At 39.0% G+C, this 16,480-nt stretch overlaps 1 protein-coding gene across 6 annotated transcripts in view; it reads right to left on the bottom strand.

The window, feature by feature from the left end:
* Positions 1 to 1,805: 1,805 nt before the first annotated feature.
* ARHGAP21 (Rho GTPase activating protein 21) overlaps positions 1,806 to 16,480 on the bottom strand; it is a 142,562-nt gene continuing 127,887 nt past the window's right edge. For 5 of the 6 annotated variants that reach the window (XM_079770346.1, XM_079770351.1, XM_079770347.1 and 2 more), the window contains 12 exons: positions 15,652 to 15,716; positions 15,438 to 15,577; positions 14,709 to 14,851; positions 13,780 to 13,935; positions 13,606 to 13,684; positions 12,908 to 12,981; positions 12,740 to 12,829; positions 9,902 to 10,027; positions 9,681 to 9,722; positions 9,259 to 9,364; positions 7,337 to 7,368; positions 1,806 to 3,669 (listed from right to left, as the gene is read on the bottom strand). In XM_079770346.1, coding sequence (XP_079626472.1) covers positions 1,996 to 3,669; positions 7,337 to 7,368; positions 9,259 to 9,364; positions 9,681 to 9,722; positions 9,902 to 10,027; positions 12,740 to 12,829; positions 12,908 to 12,981; positions 13,606 to 13,684; positions 13,780 to 13,935; positions 14,709 to 14,851; positions 15,438 to 15,577; positions 15,652 to 15,716 — 2,727 coding nt within the window. In that variant the 3' untranslated portion in view covers positions 1,806 to 1,995. The remainder of the gene's footprint in view (positions 3,670 to 7,336; positions 7,369 to 9,258; positions 9,365 to 9,680; positions 9,723 to 9,901; positions 10,028 to 12,739; positions 12,830 to 12,907; positions 12,982 to 13,605; positions 13,685 to 13,779; positions 13,936 to 14,708; positions 14,852 to 15,437; positions 15,578 to 15,651; positions 15,717 to 16,480) is intronic. The other variant, XM_079770350.1, reaches the window with a different exon arrangement.

Raw genomic sequence — 16,480 nt, 5'->3', positions numbered from 1 at the left:
CATTGCTTATATGAGGGAACCAATTCAGAGAAGTTAAATAACTTGTCTTAGTTCACATATCTAGAAAGTAGAGTTGGTTAGACTCCCAAATTCATGTTCTTTTCACTGTTATCTCCCTAACTCGAACCCCCCCCCCCCCATTACCTGTGGGTTCAGTAGTTTGTAGTCAAATAACTAAGGCCCGAAAATATTAAATAGAAAAATCCGGAAATGAACAATTCATACATTTTAAATTGCTCAGTTTGAGTATTGTGATGAAATCTCTCACTGTTCCACTCCATCCCAGGACCTGAATCACCCCTGGGCCCAGGGTCTCCACCCCGTAGATACTCGCTGCCCCTTAGTCCCTTGGCAGCCATAGGCTCGATCATCCAACCACCTGTCAGTGTTTGTGCCCCCAAAGTGCAAGAGTAATGATACTGGCAACTTGGATATGCCAAGGAGAAGCCGAAAAGTATTTTCTTTAAGTGAACATTCTCAATAAGAAAAGAAAAGAAATTGTTTGCTGAGGTTGCTAAGATCTGTGGTAAGAACAAATCTATCTATTAAATTGTAAAGAAGGAAAAAGAAATTCATGCTTGTTTTGCTGTTGCACCTCAAACTGCAAATGTTACTGCCACACTGTGGTTTGATAAGTTAAAATGGGAAAGGCATTCAATTTGTGGGGGAAAGACGTGCATCAAAAATATGTTTGACTGAGGGCAATGTGTTGGCCAGAAAGCTCTGAGCCTGTAGAAAGATTTCAGCAGGGATTCCCTGAAACAAATGACAGCAAGCCATTTACTGCATGTCAGGACGGTTGCACAGGTTCAGGAGTAGCTCTGAACTGAGGGACATAAAAATTATGTTCGAAGAGGGGCTGTCTGCTGCTGAGGAAGCTGCTGCCACATTTCCCGCGGAGTTGAAGAAGCTGATTGGGGTTTGGCACTGTCCGCTGGGGTCTTGGAACATCTCTCCCACAGACAAGTGGAGACTACGATATTACTTCAGCTACGAAAGTTACCTGTGTACAAAGTGAGGTTAGGCCAATGTAAACATTTATAAGAGATCTCTGCCAGCCACCAAAAAAAAAAAAAAAAAAAAAAAAAAGTGAGAGAGAGAGAGAATATATAAATAGAGTAGGTAATTTTTTAAAGTCAGGACCAACTAAGGTAGTTATAAATGGATCACATTAAAAAATATATTAGAATGAGTTTCAAGCCATGCCAAGATCACCAAAACAATTTTTTATTTCCAGTGTTTAATTGGGTATGCACACAGGCATGACACGGTTGGGATCATTAAGTCCTCATGCAGAATTATATTCTTCTCAATAAAGAAGCCAGTTCCATCCAGGCGACTATCTACACACCTATGTTACAACATTTATATCAAATCTGGTATCTGAAGAAAAGATACACATATAATATGATCATTTAAGTTACGTATTTTACAGAAAGATTAAAAATTCAAGTCACACAAAACTCAAAAACTGTATTAAAAGTTTGAATATAAAACTGAGATCCACCTGGAATGACTAAAGAATGGAAGTTCTGTATCCAACTGTGTTAAAACTGGTACATGTAGTGAAATTTGTTACCCTTAAAACGCACTCATTAGTTCCATGTAAGTCATCTAACTTTAACAATATGGCACCCTAAAGACCAAATGGATTTTTATGATGAGGCACTTTTGTTAGTGATGAAACCAAAAGAACAAATCCGCGGCACACTGCTGCCAGCTGTTTTCTTCAGTCATCTTGGGTATACACCATGTAGTAAGTTGCAACAAATACCTTACTCATTTGTATACAACTATCCAATATAGCTTTAAATATATATATATATGTTCTTCTGGCTGTGGTGATGCACTGTAAAGCTATTTCACAGTGCAAAATGACAAAACCAGCCCAAATGAGGGCTGCATAACAACAATTCTGGTACAAGAAAATATTTACAAAGTTACTGGAACATGTAACAGTAGCTTTTTATTTGCTGTAGGGAACATTACCCCAGTTTAAAGACAGGGATGGAGCTGTGCTTTATTGCCTGGGGACTCGGACAGTTTGTGAGGTTGGGCATTCCCTGCAGAACTCGCATGCTGGCTCATGTTCTGGAAGCTTCCTCCATTGATTTGGTCAGGGGGCTGTGGTGGTATGGAAAGGAGGGGCCTGTGAGTGGAAGCCACGGGGCTGGGAGAACCGCCGGCATCAGGCGGGTCGGTGGCGGGGATTTCTGCCGCGCCCGAGCTCTGCGGCGGGGAGCCCCCCGCTCCCGCCCGGCTGAGGTCCGAGGCGCTGGTGCGCAGGCGCTCCCTCGCCAGCCAGTCGGAGATGGACCCGTCCCGGGCCGAGCACCTGGGCTTTAACCGCGTCACCGCCGAGAGCTCGGCCTCCCCGCTGGGCTCCGGCACTCTCCAGAAATTCAAAATACTGATGTCAGCGGCGTCTCGGTGGCCCCCGAGCGTGTGCCGGCGTCTGATGTGTTTCCTCTGGGCGGCCTCGGCGTTCAGTCTCTGGCTTCCCACCCCGAACATGTCATCGGCGGGGGCCCGGGGCCTCAGTTTTAGCCGGTCCGCTATTTTTGTCTTCCACGTGGGCTCCTGCTTCTCGGACTCGCCCCTGGCCGGTGCTGGTAAACTCCCCGTGGACTTTCCCTTCTTCATCACGTCGAACACTTTGGCGATGGAGGGCGCCTCTCTCTCCGCCCTGGCGTCCCCCGGGCCGCCGCCGTCCGCCCGGACCCGGGCCGCCTTCCTCCGGGACAGCGTGTCGCACTCGATCAGCTTGTGGGAGCTGAAGGGCGGCCGGCGGCCGTCCAGGCTGGGCGTCAGGCTGCCCTCCGTGCCCGGCTCGCTGCCCTCCGAGTCCCTCCGGGCCGCCTGGGGCGCCTCCTGCAGCGGCTTCCCCCGGAGCGGCCTGTGGGGCGCCAAAGCCGCCGGGAAGACCGGGAAGTCGCTCTCGCTGTCCGTCTCCACCGGCCGCCCTTCGCTGATGAGCTCGCTCCTCTCGTCGTCCGCCTCGTCCCCCTTACTCTCGGCCACGGAGCGCACCTCGGGGCTGAGCCGGCTGCAGTCCAGGCTGGTCAGGCACGTGGCCGACGACGTGGTGGAATAATCCGAGGTGATGGTGCCGACCGTGGCCAAGAAGTCCCCGCCCCTGGCTTCGGGGCTGGCGGATGTCTTCGTGGGAAGCCTGGCCAGGGACGCCTGGGAGGAGGCGCTGAGCAAAGTGCCGGAGTCCGACCCGGTCTCCTCGCCCGGGGAGGCCTTCTGCGCGCCCCGGGCCCGCGGGCCCTCCTTCGGGGCCGGGAGGCGGCGGCTGGGCGGTGGTGACCGGCTGTGCTTGGAAGTGTGCGGGGGTGCGGGTCCTTCGGCGGGCACACCCTCCTTCTGCAGGGGTGTCTTCGCATCCTTGGCGGCGCCGCTGTCCTTCTTGGCATTATTGTCTTTGGAAAGGGCGGTCCTCTGCTTCCTGCCCGATGTCTCATTCTCCTTTTTGGATTCTATTTTGGTATCGTTCTGACACTGCTCTGCGTTTTCCTTCTTAAAAAACACACTGTCCAGTTCGTCTTCTGAGCTGCTGGGTTGTGCTTTTTCTTTCGGCTTCTTCCTCTTGCGACTAGCAGCGGCGAAGATGGAGGACACGAGCAGTTCCCTGCTATACTGGTCCTTTCCGGACCCCCAGGAACCCTGGGGAGCGACCAGAAATTGAGCATAAGAACGCGATCGACTTCATTTTCTGAAAGCGCTTTACCCCAAATATTTCTTACTGAATCACCCCCAACTGAAGCTCTAGAAGCACTAAGGAAATGTAATTCACACCTCTACTTTATTAATATAAATATTCGGAGGCTTAAAGACCCAGTTAACAACTGTCAGCACTCTACTCCTCTTACTTAGTGTTAACAAAACATCATCTACCTTGAAACTTATCTGCACTGGCATCACAATTCCTAAGTAACAGTAAAAACAAACAAACAAACAAACAAAAACGCCGACTAATTACTGATACAATTACAGCTTCCTGTTGTGAAACTGTAATTTGTTGCACTCGGAGAACAACTGTCCTTAAAAACAAGACATGCTTTTCTGAAAATACGTTAAGGATCTTAAGGTGCTTCACTAGCTTGATTTTACATCACCTCCATTAAAAGGGTTTCGGTTGATGAAGTCGCCAAATGCAATAGCCCACACTTTGTTTAGAAGAGCCATTTTTTCAAATGCTTGGAGGATGTGGAATGGAAATGACCATTGTGTGATATTCCACTTATTTGTCAAATGCTTATGGGATGTATGCGGTTACTGAACATAGTGTTTACTGAATTCTACGGGGAATAAAGTACTGCCCTCTTTAAAAAAATGTAATTCACTTATTGTACTTCCTTTTAAGGTAATTTTTTAACATACATTTTACTTTTTATTTACCTACTCCCATTTCTTGCCTGGTGGTATTTATTGCCAAGTCATACAGGTGTTATTTAACTGCCAAGTCACAGCTCAGAGACAACTATCTCGGAAAGAAGTACTTTGTGCTCAGTCCCATCCAGCGCTCCTGTTCTTGTTCATTTCCCTGTGCCTACCGCCTGCCCTGCTTCTGCGGTGCTCACACATTCTCCAGGTGCTTTCCGGTGTAAGCGTTAAGGTTCCGACATAGCTGATATTCTGAAACAGGTTACTAAAACCTTATGACTGACTCAACTTTCTAATTATAGACAGCATAGAATACAGATACTATATTCAATCAGCTCATTAAGATAAGGAAACTCTTTGGTCTCCCATCAGTTCAGCCAGGCTGGACTTCAGGAACTTGTCTTAGGTAAATCAGTTTGGTGATGTCTTCATTTATCTCAAGATAACAACAAAATCAGAAAATTCAAATAACATACAGTCAATGAAACCTTACCAAAGAAACACTCCAGTGCACTGTTATTGGTAAAGCTGTGGTGCCAAGTACTGGCTTTGTTGGCTGTGCATAACTGGTTCCTGAGAACAATTACTCAATTAATTTGCTCATAATGCCTATAGGCTAAATCAACGGTGGTGGAAGGGGTCAATAAAATTATTGGTTTGCCACACACCATTATTTGTCCTTTTTTGAAACTTTATTTTTAAAAATCTTTATTGTTGAAAGTAGTACACATGTCCCCTTTCTTCCTCCATTGACCCCCTGCCCCAGGCCTTCACCACCCCATGGGTTATGCATGTACGCACACAGTTCTTTGGTGATCTCTTCCCACCCACCCACCCCCGCCTTCCCTCTGAGACACCACACACCATTTGACACAAGCAGGCAGGCAGGAAGCATGCTGACTAACAGGAAGTGTATTTCTCCGCTGTCATAAAAAACTTAAACAAGCAAGAACTATTATATTGAAGTCTTTGAAAAATAAAGTAAAAATGTAGGCTGCCATATTAAAAAGAATTCTCCAAAATGAAATCATAGATGAACAGAACTTTGTTTTTGGTAAGTTGTGAGTTTTATAATTAATTATCCTACACTTTTCTAATGGTCATTCACATTTTAACATATTCTGCTAAAGATCACAGGGATCGACAGTGGTTGTGAAGAAGACCCAACTATCCTTCCAGGAGTTTATCTGGCACTAAGCAAGTGATTGACTAAGTGATTGGCACTAAGCAAGTGATTGAAATTAGATGTGTTTTCTTGAAGACTTACTAGGATTCCCTTTTAAATTCTATGTTCTGTGATCACATACGTGTTGGGGGAAATGAATATTTTATAATTAAAAAACTGTTACAAAGAGTTACACCATTTGGATATCCATTATTTTGCAGGCATGGTATAAACAGCACCATGATTAAGATAAAGAGACAGCTATCACAACAGGTTAAGCAATATGCATTTAATAAGAGGGAAAGTGGGAATTTCAAAGAGGTTTGAAATGTAAAATCTTATATTCCAGAAAAAAAAAAAAAAGATGGGGAAACTGTTCTAAAGAAGTCTAAAGAGACATGACAACTAAATGCAAGGAGTTATTCTTGACTGCATTCTGTATAAAGAAATAAAAAAATAAGCAAAGAACATTATTTGGACAACTGGGAAAATATTTAGGGGTAAGGTGTTAGCTAGTCTATTAAGTAACTCAAATAATTCAGGGGAAAAATACATATCATGTATTTACCAACCAATGAGACTAGAATAAAAGGTTTGGATGCTAACCATTATTCTAGTAACTTTTCTGTAGGTTTAAAATTATCCAAAATAAGAAAAATGGTGAAAATAACAATATAAGTGACAGTGAATAATCTGATTTGATTAAAATACTTTTGTAACATTTTCTGCAAAAATTATAATTAATGGTATGCAGTCCCATTATTATTATTTACACGTAAGTAAAATTTATATCTCATGTCCAAATAGAAAAATGTTTTTAAAAATTTATTGATACTTCTGGTTGCTACTGTCTCAACAAAACAAGGTTTGGATAAGTTAAATTAACAAAATACTTTCTAAAAACTACAAAAACTTCCTAAAAACTACTAAAAAATTGTGTAATTTGGTGGTGTTGTCAATAGAACACAAATTATGTTAAAAATATTGGTCATAAAAAACAAAATTAGTGATTTTGCTGAAATAAAAAATATTTTCTATAAAAATATAATAATAAAAAAGTCTATATTACTACTGAGATATTTACACATATAAGGATATGATGTTCAAGATCTGCCTTAAAATAGTCCCAGGAGGAGGCAAGTGCATGGTGTGCAGAAGAAATAAAGTTGGTCATGAGTCAATTGTCGAGAATGGATAATGGGGGGTTGGGGACTCATTGTACTATTCTCTCTACTTTTGTATGTTAGAAATTTTTCACATTGAAGAGTAAGAAAATAGCCCTGGTCCGTTTGGCTCAGTGAGTAGAGCGTCGGCCTGCAGACCTAAGGGTCCTGGGTTTGATTCCAGTCAAGGGCGTGTACCTCGGTTGCAGGCTCCTCCCTGGCCCGGGCCCTGGTCAGGGCATGTGCAGGAGGCAACCAATTGTGTTTCTTTCACATTGATATTTCTCTCTGTCTTTCCCTCTCTTGCACTCTCTCTAAAAATCAATGCAAAAGTATCTTCAGGTGATAAGGATTAAAAAGAAGAAAAAAAAAGGAGTAAGAAACTAAAGCCTACTTCTTTGTATTATGCTAAAATATGCTGACAGAAACCCGATATTCCAACTCATAATCCAGTATACTTCTATCATATTCTATTCCAAGAAATTAATTTTTCCTTTATGAGACCTTGTTGTTCTGTGTCACTTGATACAGACAGGGATGCATTTGTATACTAATCATAACAATCAGCCAAAAAAAAATCCCCCCCTAAAATATTTCACAATTGTATGAAACAATTTACCTTAGATTTTGTTGAGTCACTAGTAGCTGAATCTGTCAGAAGTTAAATGAAACATGGTCAGTATTAGTCCATCTTTACCCCTTTCAACAAACAATGCAAACTATGGAAAAGACAGGCACAGAACAAAATGGGAAAGCAAAACTCAAACAGAACCATTGAACACAGTGGATAGTCAGAGCTCACAAAGATGCAAGCTGCACCACAGAAAGCCACCGCCATGAAAGGATGCTGTGAATTGTAGGCAGAATCAGCTCAATGATAGGAATGGCAAAGGAGCCCTGTGCTAAACGAGAACAGAAGTACTAGTGTTTATTCAATCTTCTAAATAGTAAATCTAGCAATAAAGAAGCTTGAAGACCTTTTAAGAATTGCTATGTACCACATCCTGTATCTGAAACTGATACACAATGTAGAACGTTTAAGATTCTTAGCTGCCCTAGCTACAAATTGAGACAATCATACTCGGTGTATTTATGTTGATTTTTGTCAGACTTAAATTTTATAAGTGCATACTCTATGCATATGGATGCAAAACAGGCATCAGGATAACCTTGCTTCCAGGTTACTTTGGTTTTACATTAAATCATGCTGATCTTTGTGCTTTAGACCCCAGTTTCATATCTGTGCAGTCAGGGATCCTTTTGACTAGTTTGTTTAAATTGCTACCAGTTTTGTAATTATCTATTAACAAATGCTAATATGGAAATGGAAGAATGGAGACCATAATTTTACTGTCTGGCAAAAAACTCAGATTATACAATTATAAAGAGGGTAGGAAGGGGCTAGCACTATTCTGGATCACACCAATTTTGAAATTTTATGTTTTGACTTTAGGGAAACTGATTTCCAAAATTAATGAGCTGAGCCCCGTGCCACGCCCCTTTTAACACATGGCTAAATGCTTTATGACTTTAAGAACTGGTAGACCATACCATGCTATTTCTCCTCACGGTCTGCTTCAGAAATAACAAGAAACAGCAGAAAAACTTTTAAGAAAGTAGTATTGATCTGTTTACAAGAATCTTAAGAGAAAATTTACACCACAGATCAACGATGTTTGCATTTACAAGAATCGGGGGTTTCTGCAGACAAGGCAGCTACAGTGTGGACAGCAATCCTCCTTCTTCCTACAGTTCCAGCTGTCCATCAGGGACACCACAGAATCCACTAGCGACATTACCGTGTGATAGACTCCTCCCACTTCGCCTGTTCAACATCAGTATAGATTTGCCTGTGTCAGTAAGTGCTGAAAAAACCCTTTAGGACTAGAACAAGAACTAGAGACAAAGGGAGAACATTGTGTAAAACAACATGCTCGGTTAGTGCAACAGTTTGGCAGGAGAAAATATTCATCAAAAGAGCCTACAAGAACTAATACTTAACCAAACATTCGAGCGGCAAGAGAAAACAGAAAACGTCATAGATTGACTTTTACTGTGACATCTACAGTGACAAATACTATACTGTATTTCTGAAAATGGTGCCCATTAGCAGTTCCACTTATTTTACTTGCTGCTTTGAAACAGAACGTCTGGCTCAAGGTAAGAGCTACTTATGCAGCCTAGATCATACTTTCTGCCGTCACAGCAACCACATACTCAGTAGCATATATCTGTTTTACCTTGTGATGACTATTACATGGAAACTGTGAATTAAAAAAAAACAAAACAAAACAGTGGTTCGCATGCTCATTTCCCTCATATTTCCATTCTGACAAGCATTACAACTCCATGCACTGCCAATTAGAGTCACTGGAAGATAATTAAGATCAATCAGAAAAGGGAGATTAAGTTTCTTATTAGAAAGGAAAAAGAAGGAGAAAAGGGAAAAAAATCATAGTGAATTGTTACTTATGATTGAGTTGCTCTTTCACGTTATAAGAATGTTAACCTAGAGATCGACACTGCCCAGGCAAGAGTTACCTGATACATCTCCAGGGGACACGCCTGTCCTTCCAATGTTGGTGAGTAAGTGATCTATGTTTGGCACTGGCTGGGAGTCCACTGTGTTTTCCTCCTGCACTGTTGTCTATGGTTAATAAACAAAGATCACTTCATCATCTCTTCAGAGATACTTTCTTTAAAATTCAAGCAACGTTTAATAAAAGACACATTATTGAGTGGAGCACATGAGCGTAATTTTTTACCTTCTTTAGATATAATTAACTATAAAATGACCATCGTACTTGTATTTTCTTTAGCTTAGAAACTGAGGAGCTAGAGACTTGCTTCCAGGGCGCAAAGCAGGCAAGAGCATACAGGCAGGAGGTTGACATTGCTGTAGCGCCAGGATCTCGCGTCCCAAATGAAAACAACAGGGGACAAACGCTGAGGGACATACTTACAAGAGGTTCTTCAGCACCTTCTTCTGTGAAAAACCAGTCATGCTAAAATTTAAAATAAAAAAGGTGAAAAGAGAAATTAAATAACCCCCTAAATATATCTATAGTTTGGAGGATGGTATACAGAAAAAAGTAATTTTCTTAAAAATTGTATTTAACCAAATTCGGTTCCACCAGCAGCTTGCAGAAAAAGAATGCTCTTGATGAGGCGAAGCCCAACTTACATGCTGGATGAGCGTCTCCACGATCTTGTACTGGTCCGGCATGTGGGTGACCATGTGCGTCATGTTATCTTCAGACGTTCTCACCAGAGTTGGGCCAAAAACTATTGCTAGGTTTCTTGGTTCCATCTGAAAGAAAGGACAATATTGGAAAATACCACATATTTTTCTTAAGAAAATAGGTTTAAAGTCCCATTGCATGTTTGGCATTTTATTTCTGACAGGTTCTTTCGGTGAAAAAGAATTCAAAGAAGAATGAATGGTTGATTGATATGTACAAAAAAATACAGGGGGCAGGGACTGGGTGGTGATGGGAAAAGGGGCAGGATTGAGGGATATCTGCAATAGTGTCAACAATAAAAAATTTAAATTAAAAACACATGCTTCCTAGTCAGGATTTCCCATAAGCTAATGTCTACATAACTTCTTTTTACTGCTTTCATGATAATGTAAAACATTTAATTGGCATTCCTTTCTTCTAAGATGTCTTTGATAGAAAGCAATTGATTTGGTTCTAAACTAGTATTTCTGGAGCTAGATTAACTGACAAAAATATTAATATCGAAGGGAAAAAACTCAGAAAAGAACATGGAAACAACACCCTTTCCTCAAAGGCTAAAAAAAAGTAGAAAAGTGCTTAAAGATACATAAAATTTTCCAAATTTGCCCACTAAAATCCCTAATATATAAAAATCAAATGTCTGGAAGTGTTCCTTCTGAATTAATTTTTACTTCAACCACATGTTCTGAAGTTCTTTGCCTATCGGTGAGCCAATCTGAATGCCTCAATATTACATGCTTATGTTTGTATATTCATTACCATGATATTTCTATTCCTTGTTAAATTATACAATTATCAAATGTGTGGATATTTTGTTTTTCTTTGTTATATCTTATAGTGTCTGCTGTAATATTTTGAACTTACGATTTGATTAAAATCTTAAATAACTTCAGCCAGTCCTTGAAAACATATTAAGGGGGTTAAAAATGACCACAGAACTCAAAAGCCATATTGAAAAAAAAAATTACTTAAGGAACCACACTACCATACTATCTTGTGAGAGGCATACACATGCACACACACCTTTCAGATATGGTACAAAGTGGAAAACCCACAGATCTTTTCTGATTCTGAAGCAATTGTTGTGCATCTAATACGTTAACTACCACAATACATGTATCATATGATGCTTACTGAATAGAAATAAGGAGAAATTGTGATTGAGGTCAGCATTCACATAGAAAGCTAACTTAGCGGGGAAAAAATATGACTGCAGGAAGGGTTTACTTCAACTGGGCGCAAAATACATGGTTCTCATTTCCCCAGAAGGTGTAGTCATCTTATCCTTCGATCAAAAAACATTAAGTCCAGCATCTCGAAGGTCTATGTAAAATTTTCCTAGATTCTTGTCTATGACTTCATTAAGTTTCTAGGCTAATGATAACATGCATTATTATTTATATATACAGTTTTAGCTGATTTCCATATAAAACTAACATAAGTAGTTCACAGATTATTTATTCATTAATTATTTAAATTATGTATTTTTTGAAAGATGTTCCACAATGTGTAGTCAAATAAGTCTAGGGAATGAAGTGCCTTATATCCTTATTCAAGACTCACAGTGTTAATTAATATATTAAAGATTCTAAAAAAAAAATCTGCAGTAAAGAAATCAGTTAAATTTTGTTTAATTCATGCTTCATAAACTAATTAGACCAATAACTCCTACTAACATCCAGCAAAACTGACAAATGACATAGTATACTTTGGGAAATGCTGAAAGAATTAGAAAATATTTCACCTTTAATCATATTGAGAACTATTCGGCTCCTACTGTATGCAGTTCTGGAAGTAGTACAATCAATTAATATAGGTGTTCCCTCCCTCCCTCCTCCATAGCCGTATCACTTGAGGAAACTGAGTGTCTAAAGGAAATTATAACACTGTAATCTTCTCAATTTATAGGTGACAGGGTTGACACTGTTCTCACAACCCAGCCTTATAACAACTGTGAACAACTGTCTTCCCGAGTATCAGAGCATTGTTCTCTACGTTAAGCCGGTATCGCCCTTAGAAAGAGGAGTGACAGCAGTTTCCCCAAACTGGCGGTATTCTGGCGACTTTTCTTCTCCAGAAACCAAATGGCTGTTTAAGTATTTTAAGCAGTAATGCCTGAGAATCATCATTTGCCATCTCTGATGATATAATGGATTGAGGCAACAATCACCAATGAGTGATGAGAATGATGAAAAGTTAAGATAATAATGTATCAAACACAATGCGTGGACCTTGATTGGATGATGATTTAAAGAAATGTCTTTACAGCTGTTTGTTTAAATCAATATCCAAACAAGGTCCACATATCAATCAGGAAAAACTAAACATAGATTGAGTATTAGAAAAAAGCAAGGAATTACAAATATAGATGTGTTTAATAAAGGTAATGGGATAGTGTTAAAAACAACCAAAAAAGGTCTTATCTGCTTAAAACTAAACAAAAACATCTGTTATTTTTTCACTGTACACAATTTGATACATCGACTGTTGTGTCATGCAAATGTTGCCTATTCAAAATATTGATATACAGTTGGAAAATAAAAGAGGTCAAATTTCTGGCTTTTTCATTTTTCTTGCTGGATAAATGAAACAGAAATGTCTTAAAAAATGGTGACAACTGATATTTTGGGGTCTTTTGCTTTTCAGAGTGATCTTTAGAGGGACTGATCAGCGAATATGATGCATTTTAGAGCTTTTGTTGAATTATAACCCTATTTTTGATTACTTGGCACGAAGCAATGAAGACTATCTTTTCACCTAAAGCCACTGGTGGTACATACCTTATTTTTTTCTGAATTTTCTGCCACTGTCTTCAGATGAGCCGAAAGAAACTTAAGTGTTTCATAATGATGTTCTGGCAAATCGTGAATCTGAAACATATTATTTTCAGGATGGATTTAGATGCTGAATTTTAGGTATACCCCCAGAAATAGAAAAATGATACTTACTAGTCTTTTTAACGTTTTCAGACGATCTAGAGGATCTTCTTTCCGATTAGCTTCAATAAAGTCGGCATATTTATCTGACAACAATAAGAACAATAAGGCAAGTTTATCTTAAATTGCTTAGGTGAGTTGTATATAATCTAAATAGCCTTTGAGATGTAAGTTACTAATACTGCCATAGTTTTTAATGATCCTCAAACCCTTATCATCAAATCAAAGGAAATTCTCTAAGATGTGAGTTCTCTGAGGTACTCCTGCATTTACACACTCTGTATATTCTTCTCTCTCCCTGACCACAAACATCTAGTACAGTGTCTTATGTAAGTCAAATATTTGGCTTGACTGAGAAAACGTTTTTCTACTTACTGTATCTTATTAGGTCTGAAGACTTTTGACTGAAAACAATAATTTTCTTTTTAACTTGACTACAAATGTGGATGAACAAGATAATATATATTTTACTGAGTGTAAAGAATTATTTGAAACTCTGCTTTTCATTAATGTTTATCAGGAGAAAAAAATCCACATGACAAAAAAAAAATAGTACAAAATTATGCCTTGTATCTAAATAAAAACTAAACAAGATCTCTTATTTCCTTTGACAAACGTATTTTCTCCTGCTTCAATCTCATATTCTATGGTTTTCCAACAATGTAATATTTGACTGTTTCATCTGGTTTCTTTTGTGGGCGTTCACTCACCATTTGTGAAGAGAGGTTCAGGGAGTTTTCTGAAGAAGGATTTTAGTAAACTGCTTATCACATTCAAATCTCGCCATTTCTAGGTATGAAGAAATAGAAATCCAGTAGTTTTGTAGTCAATACCACCAAAGAAAAACCTCGGATCAGTTACCCACAAAGAAATAGACAACTTACATCATCTTGTATATCAATATCAGCCATTCCCTTGTTGAGTTCTTCTTGCATGCTTGAGATGGCTGCATTATTTCCAGGAACTCTGTAAATACCTGTATATTCAAGACCTCTTTCTTCAACTAATTTGCAACATATGTCAACTATTAATGGAATATACTGCAAAACAAGAAATAATATTTTATTTAATATAGTACCAGTTTATATTTAGTTAGTAGATGTGTACCATAGCTAAAAGGCCCTGGTATACCATCCAAAAGGAAATATATAAATTGCTGCTTTTTGATAGAGAAAATAAAGAATATAGACACTGCAGAATTGGGAAATGATAAAACAAGCAAGAGCTATTTGAGGCAGTGGGAAGAGAAACTAGGTCAAGACAGAAAGGGAAGGGTCCACAAGGAGATAATAGTCTAAACAGAAAGCAAGAGCACGTAAGGAGAATGTGGGAACAGCTCAGTTGAATAAATAGGAATAAAGTAAAAAAAAAAAAAAAAAAAAAAAAAGCAGGGGTGGAGGGAATAACATCAATCAATTCATGATATGAATCCTAAAACACACACACACACACACACACACACAATTACATTTATTATACTTTCTTAATCAGGTCCTTGTTCTCACCCTTCTTTTATGATGCTAAAAGCAGAAACACATGATTTGAAAATAAATTCTTACTGACCATTTCAGGTATATTCCTAATGGCTGAATAATTATTCTATTTCAGAGTCAGTAATGAGAAAAAAGCACTACTGATAAAATTACTCAACACATCCTTACAGATCAGAAATGCTCGAGGAAACTAAGGTCAGCTATGAAGAGGAAAACACTCAATAAAAATCAACAAGTTCTCTGTCATCTGAATGGTCGTGTACACAAGTCCCACAACTGAATTACAGCTTTAGATAACCCAGCTGGCTGGTGTCTCCTACCCGATTGGTATGAGCTGGCGGGCAATCATCCAATCTGACCCCGAAAGTTCCGGTAGCAGTAGGCTTTTTCTCAAAAGTCTTTCTCATAATACTCGGGATGCCTTTTCTCCACGTGCCTTTGTCTTTTGGGGGACTGGTTTCATCTTTTGATTGTTATTCAAAATAAAACAATATAAGAAAAAAATGAAATTGTAAGTGTTTAAATCATGACTTAAAAAATCCTTTATTGATATTTACATAAATCTGAGTCCTGTACTATAAGTAATATATCCTATATTTATCAAAAATATTGTATTATCGTCTCTAATATAGCACTCCTTTTAACCTTCCATATAATTTAGTGACTATCAAATACATTTCTTGACCTTTTTGTAATCTGTATCATGATTTTCTTTAAAACAGTCAAGGAAATAGAATCAATTTGACAACTTCATAGTGAGAGTTTTGCAAAAAGGACACATAATTTATCTCAAAATGACAGCGCCTGATCCTCTGCATTAATCACATTTGCTGTGTAGCAATATGTGCTATACTTTCCTTCAGTTTGTATTTGAGAACTGGCACCTTAAAGGGAAAGCCCCACTGGCCTAGACCCAGCCCACAGTGGTCTTGAGCGAGCTCACACTGGGCTGAGGTCAGCAAAAATAGTACAGAGAAATATGAAAATACCATTAAAATCCCAATTTTAAATCATTTTATTAAGTTCTTCTGGTAATGCCACCATCGTACCTTTACTGAGCAGTCTCCTCTCTGACTCCTCCTTTGGAGAATGTGGACTTTGCGTCTTTGGCTCCGATTTAGCACCAAGCAAGGTCTGCCTGATGCTGAGACTCTGGCGAGGTGTTTTTGGCAACTGTTCCGCTTTGCTGCTGAAAGAATGAATGTTTCTTAATAATTACGTATTTTATATCCAAATTAACTTAGTGCATGGTGGAACGCTCACCTCATCAGACTGTTATATTCTTTTATTCTTCGACTAATTAGATCCCTGTTAGTAACACCAGTGTCCTGCAGAATAAAGAGAGGTAAAATTAGAGTCAATTCTGAACAAAATTAGGAATCCCTACCTTTTTTGAGCTTCTCTATTGTCCTCCTCTGCTTACTCAATAAAGGCACTCTACTTTACTCTCAGTGGTGGTGTGGTAAAATCCCTGTTCAACATCACCCCCCACCGTCACTGTGTGACCAATGTTCCAAGTGCCTCCCTCACTGTGAGTCTTTTCTGTTTATTTTCACTACCGCAGCAATACTTACAATACTACCAGCGAGTAGCAAGTGTTCAAACTTATTGATCTGTCATTTAAAATTAATGACTGGGAAACAGAAAGCCAGTTTTTTCTCTTACTAATACCAGAAAGGTCAGCATTTCCAAATAATACAGTTGGATAAAAGATGAAAAAATACTGCCAAAATTTGTTAATAATTAACTTGTAGGAGTAGTGAGATTGAGGGTCAATTAGTGTCAGAAGTGACAGAAGAGGAAATCTCAAAACAGGTGTGTGTTTTTTTAACCTTAAAATAGAGGTGTGTTTTTTTTAAACTTTATGATATGCTAATGGCAAACTTAGAGCTGACCACAAAGTGATGATTCTTTTCTATTGATTCCAATTATACATTGGCATGTGTCCTCAAAAAAAAAAAGTTTTAGTTGTCTCATTTAACAATATAATTTACAAAAAATACAGGCTTTGGAGTCAAACAATCTCGAATTCAAAATGACTCTTCACACTTACCAACAGAGAGATCATATGGTTAAGATCTAGGGTAAGACT

Source organism: Cnephaeus nilssonii (assembly GCF_951640355.1).
Source record: "Cnephaeus nilssonii genome assembly, chromosome: 1".
Classification (NCBI taxonomy): domain Eukaryota; kingdom Metazoa; phylum Chordata; class Mammalia; order Chiroptera; family Vespertilionidae; genus Cnephaeus; species Cnephaeus nilssonii.
Note: the sequence above shows the minus strand (reverse complement) of the source record. Positions and strands in the feature narration are given on the sequence as shown.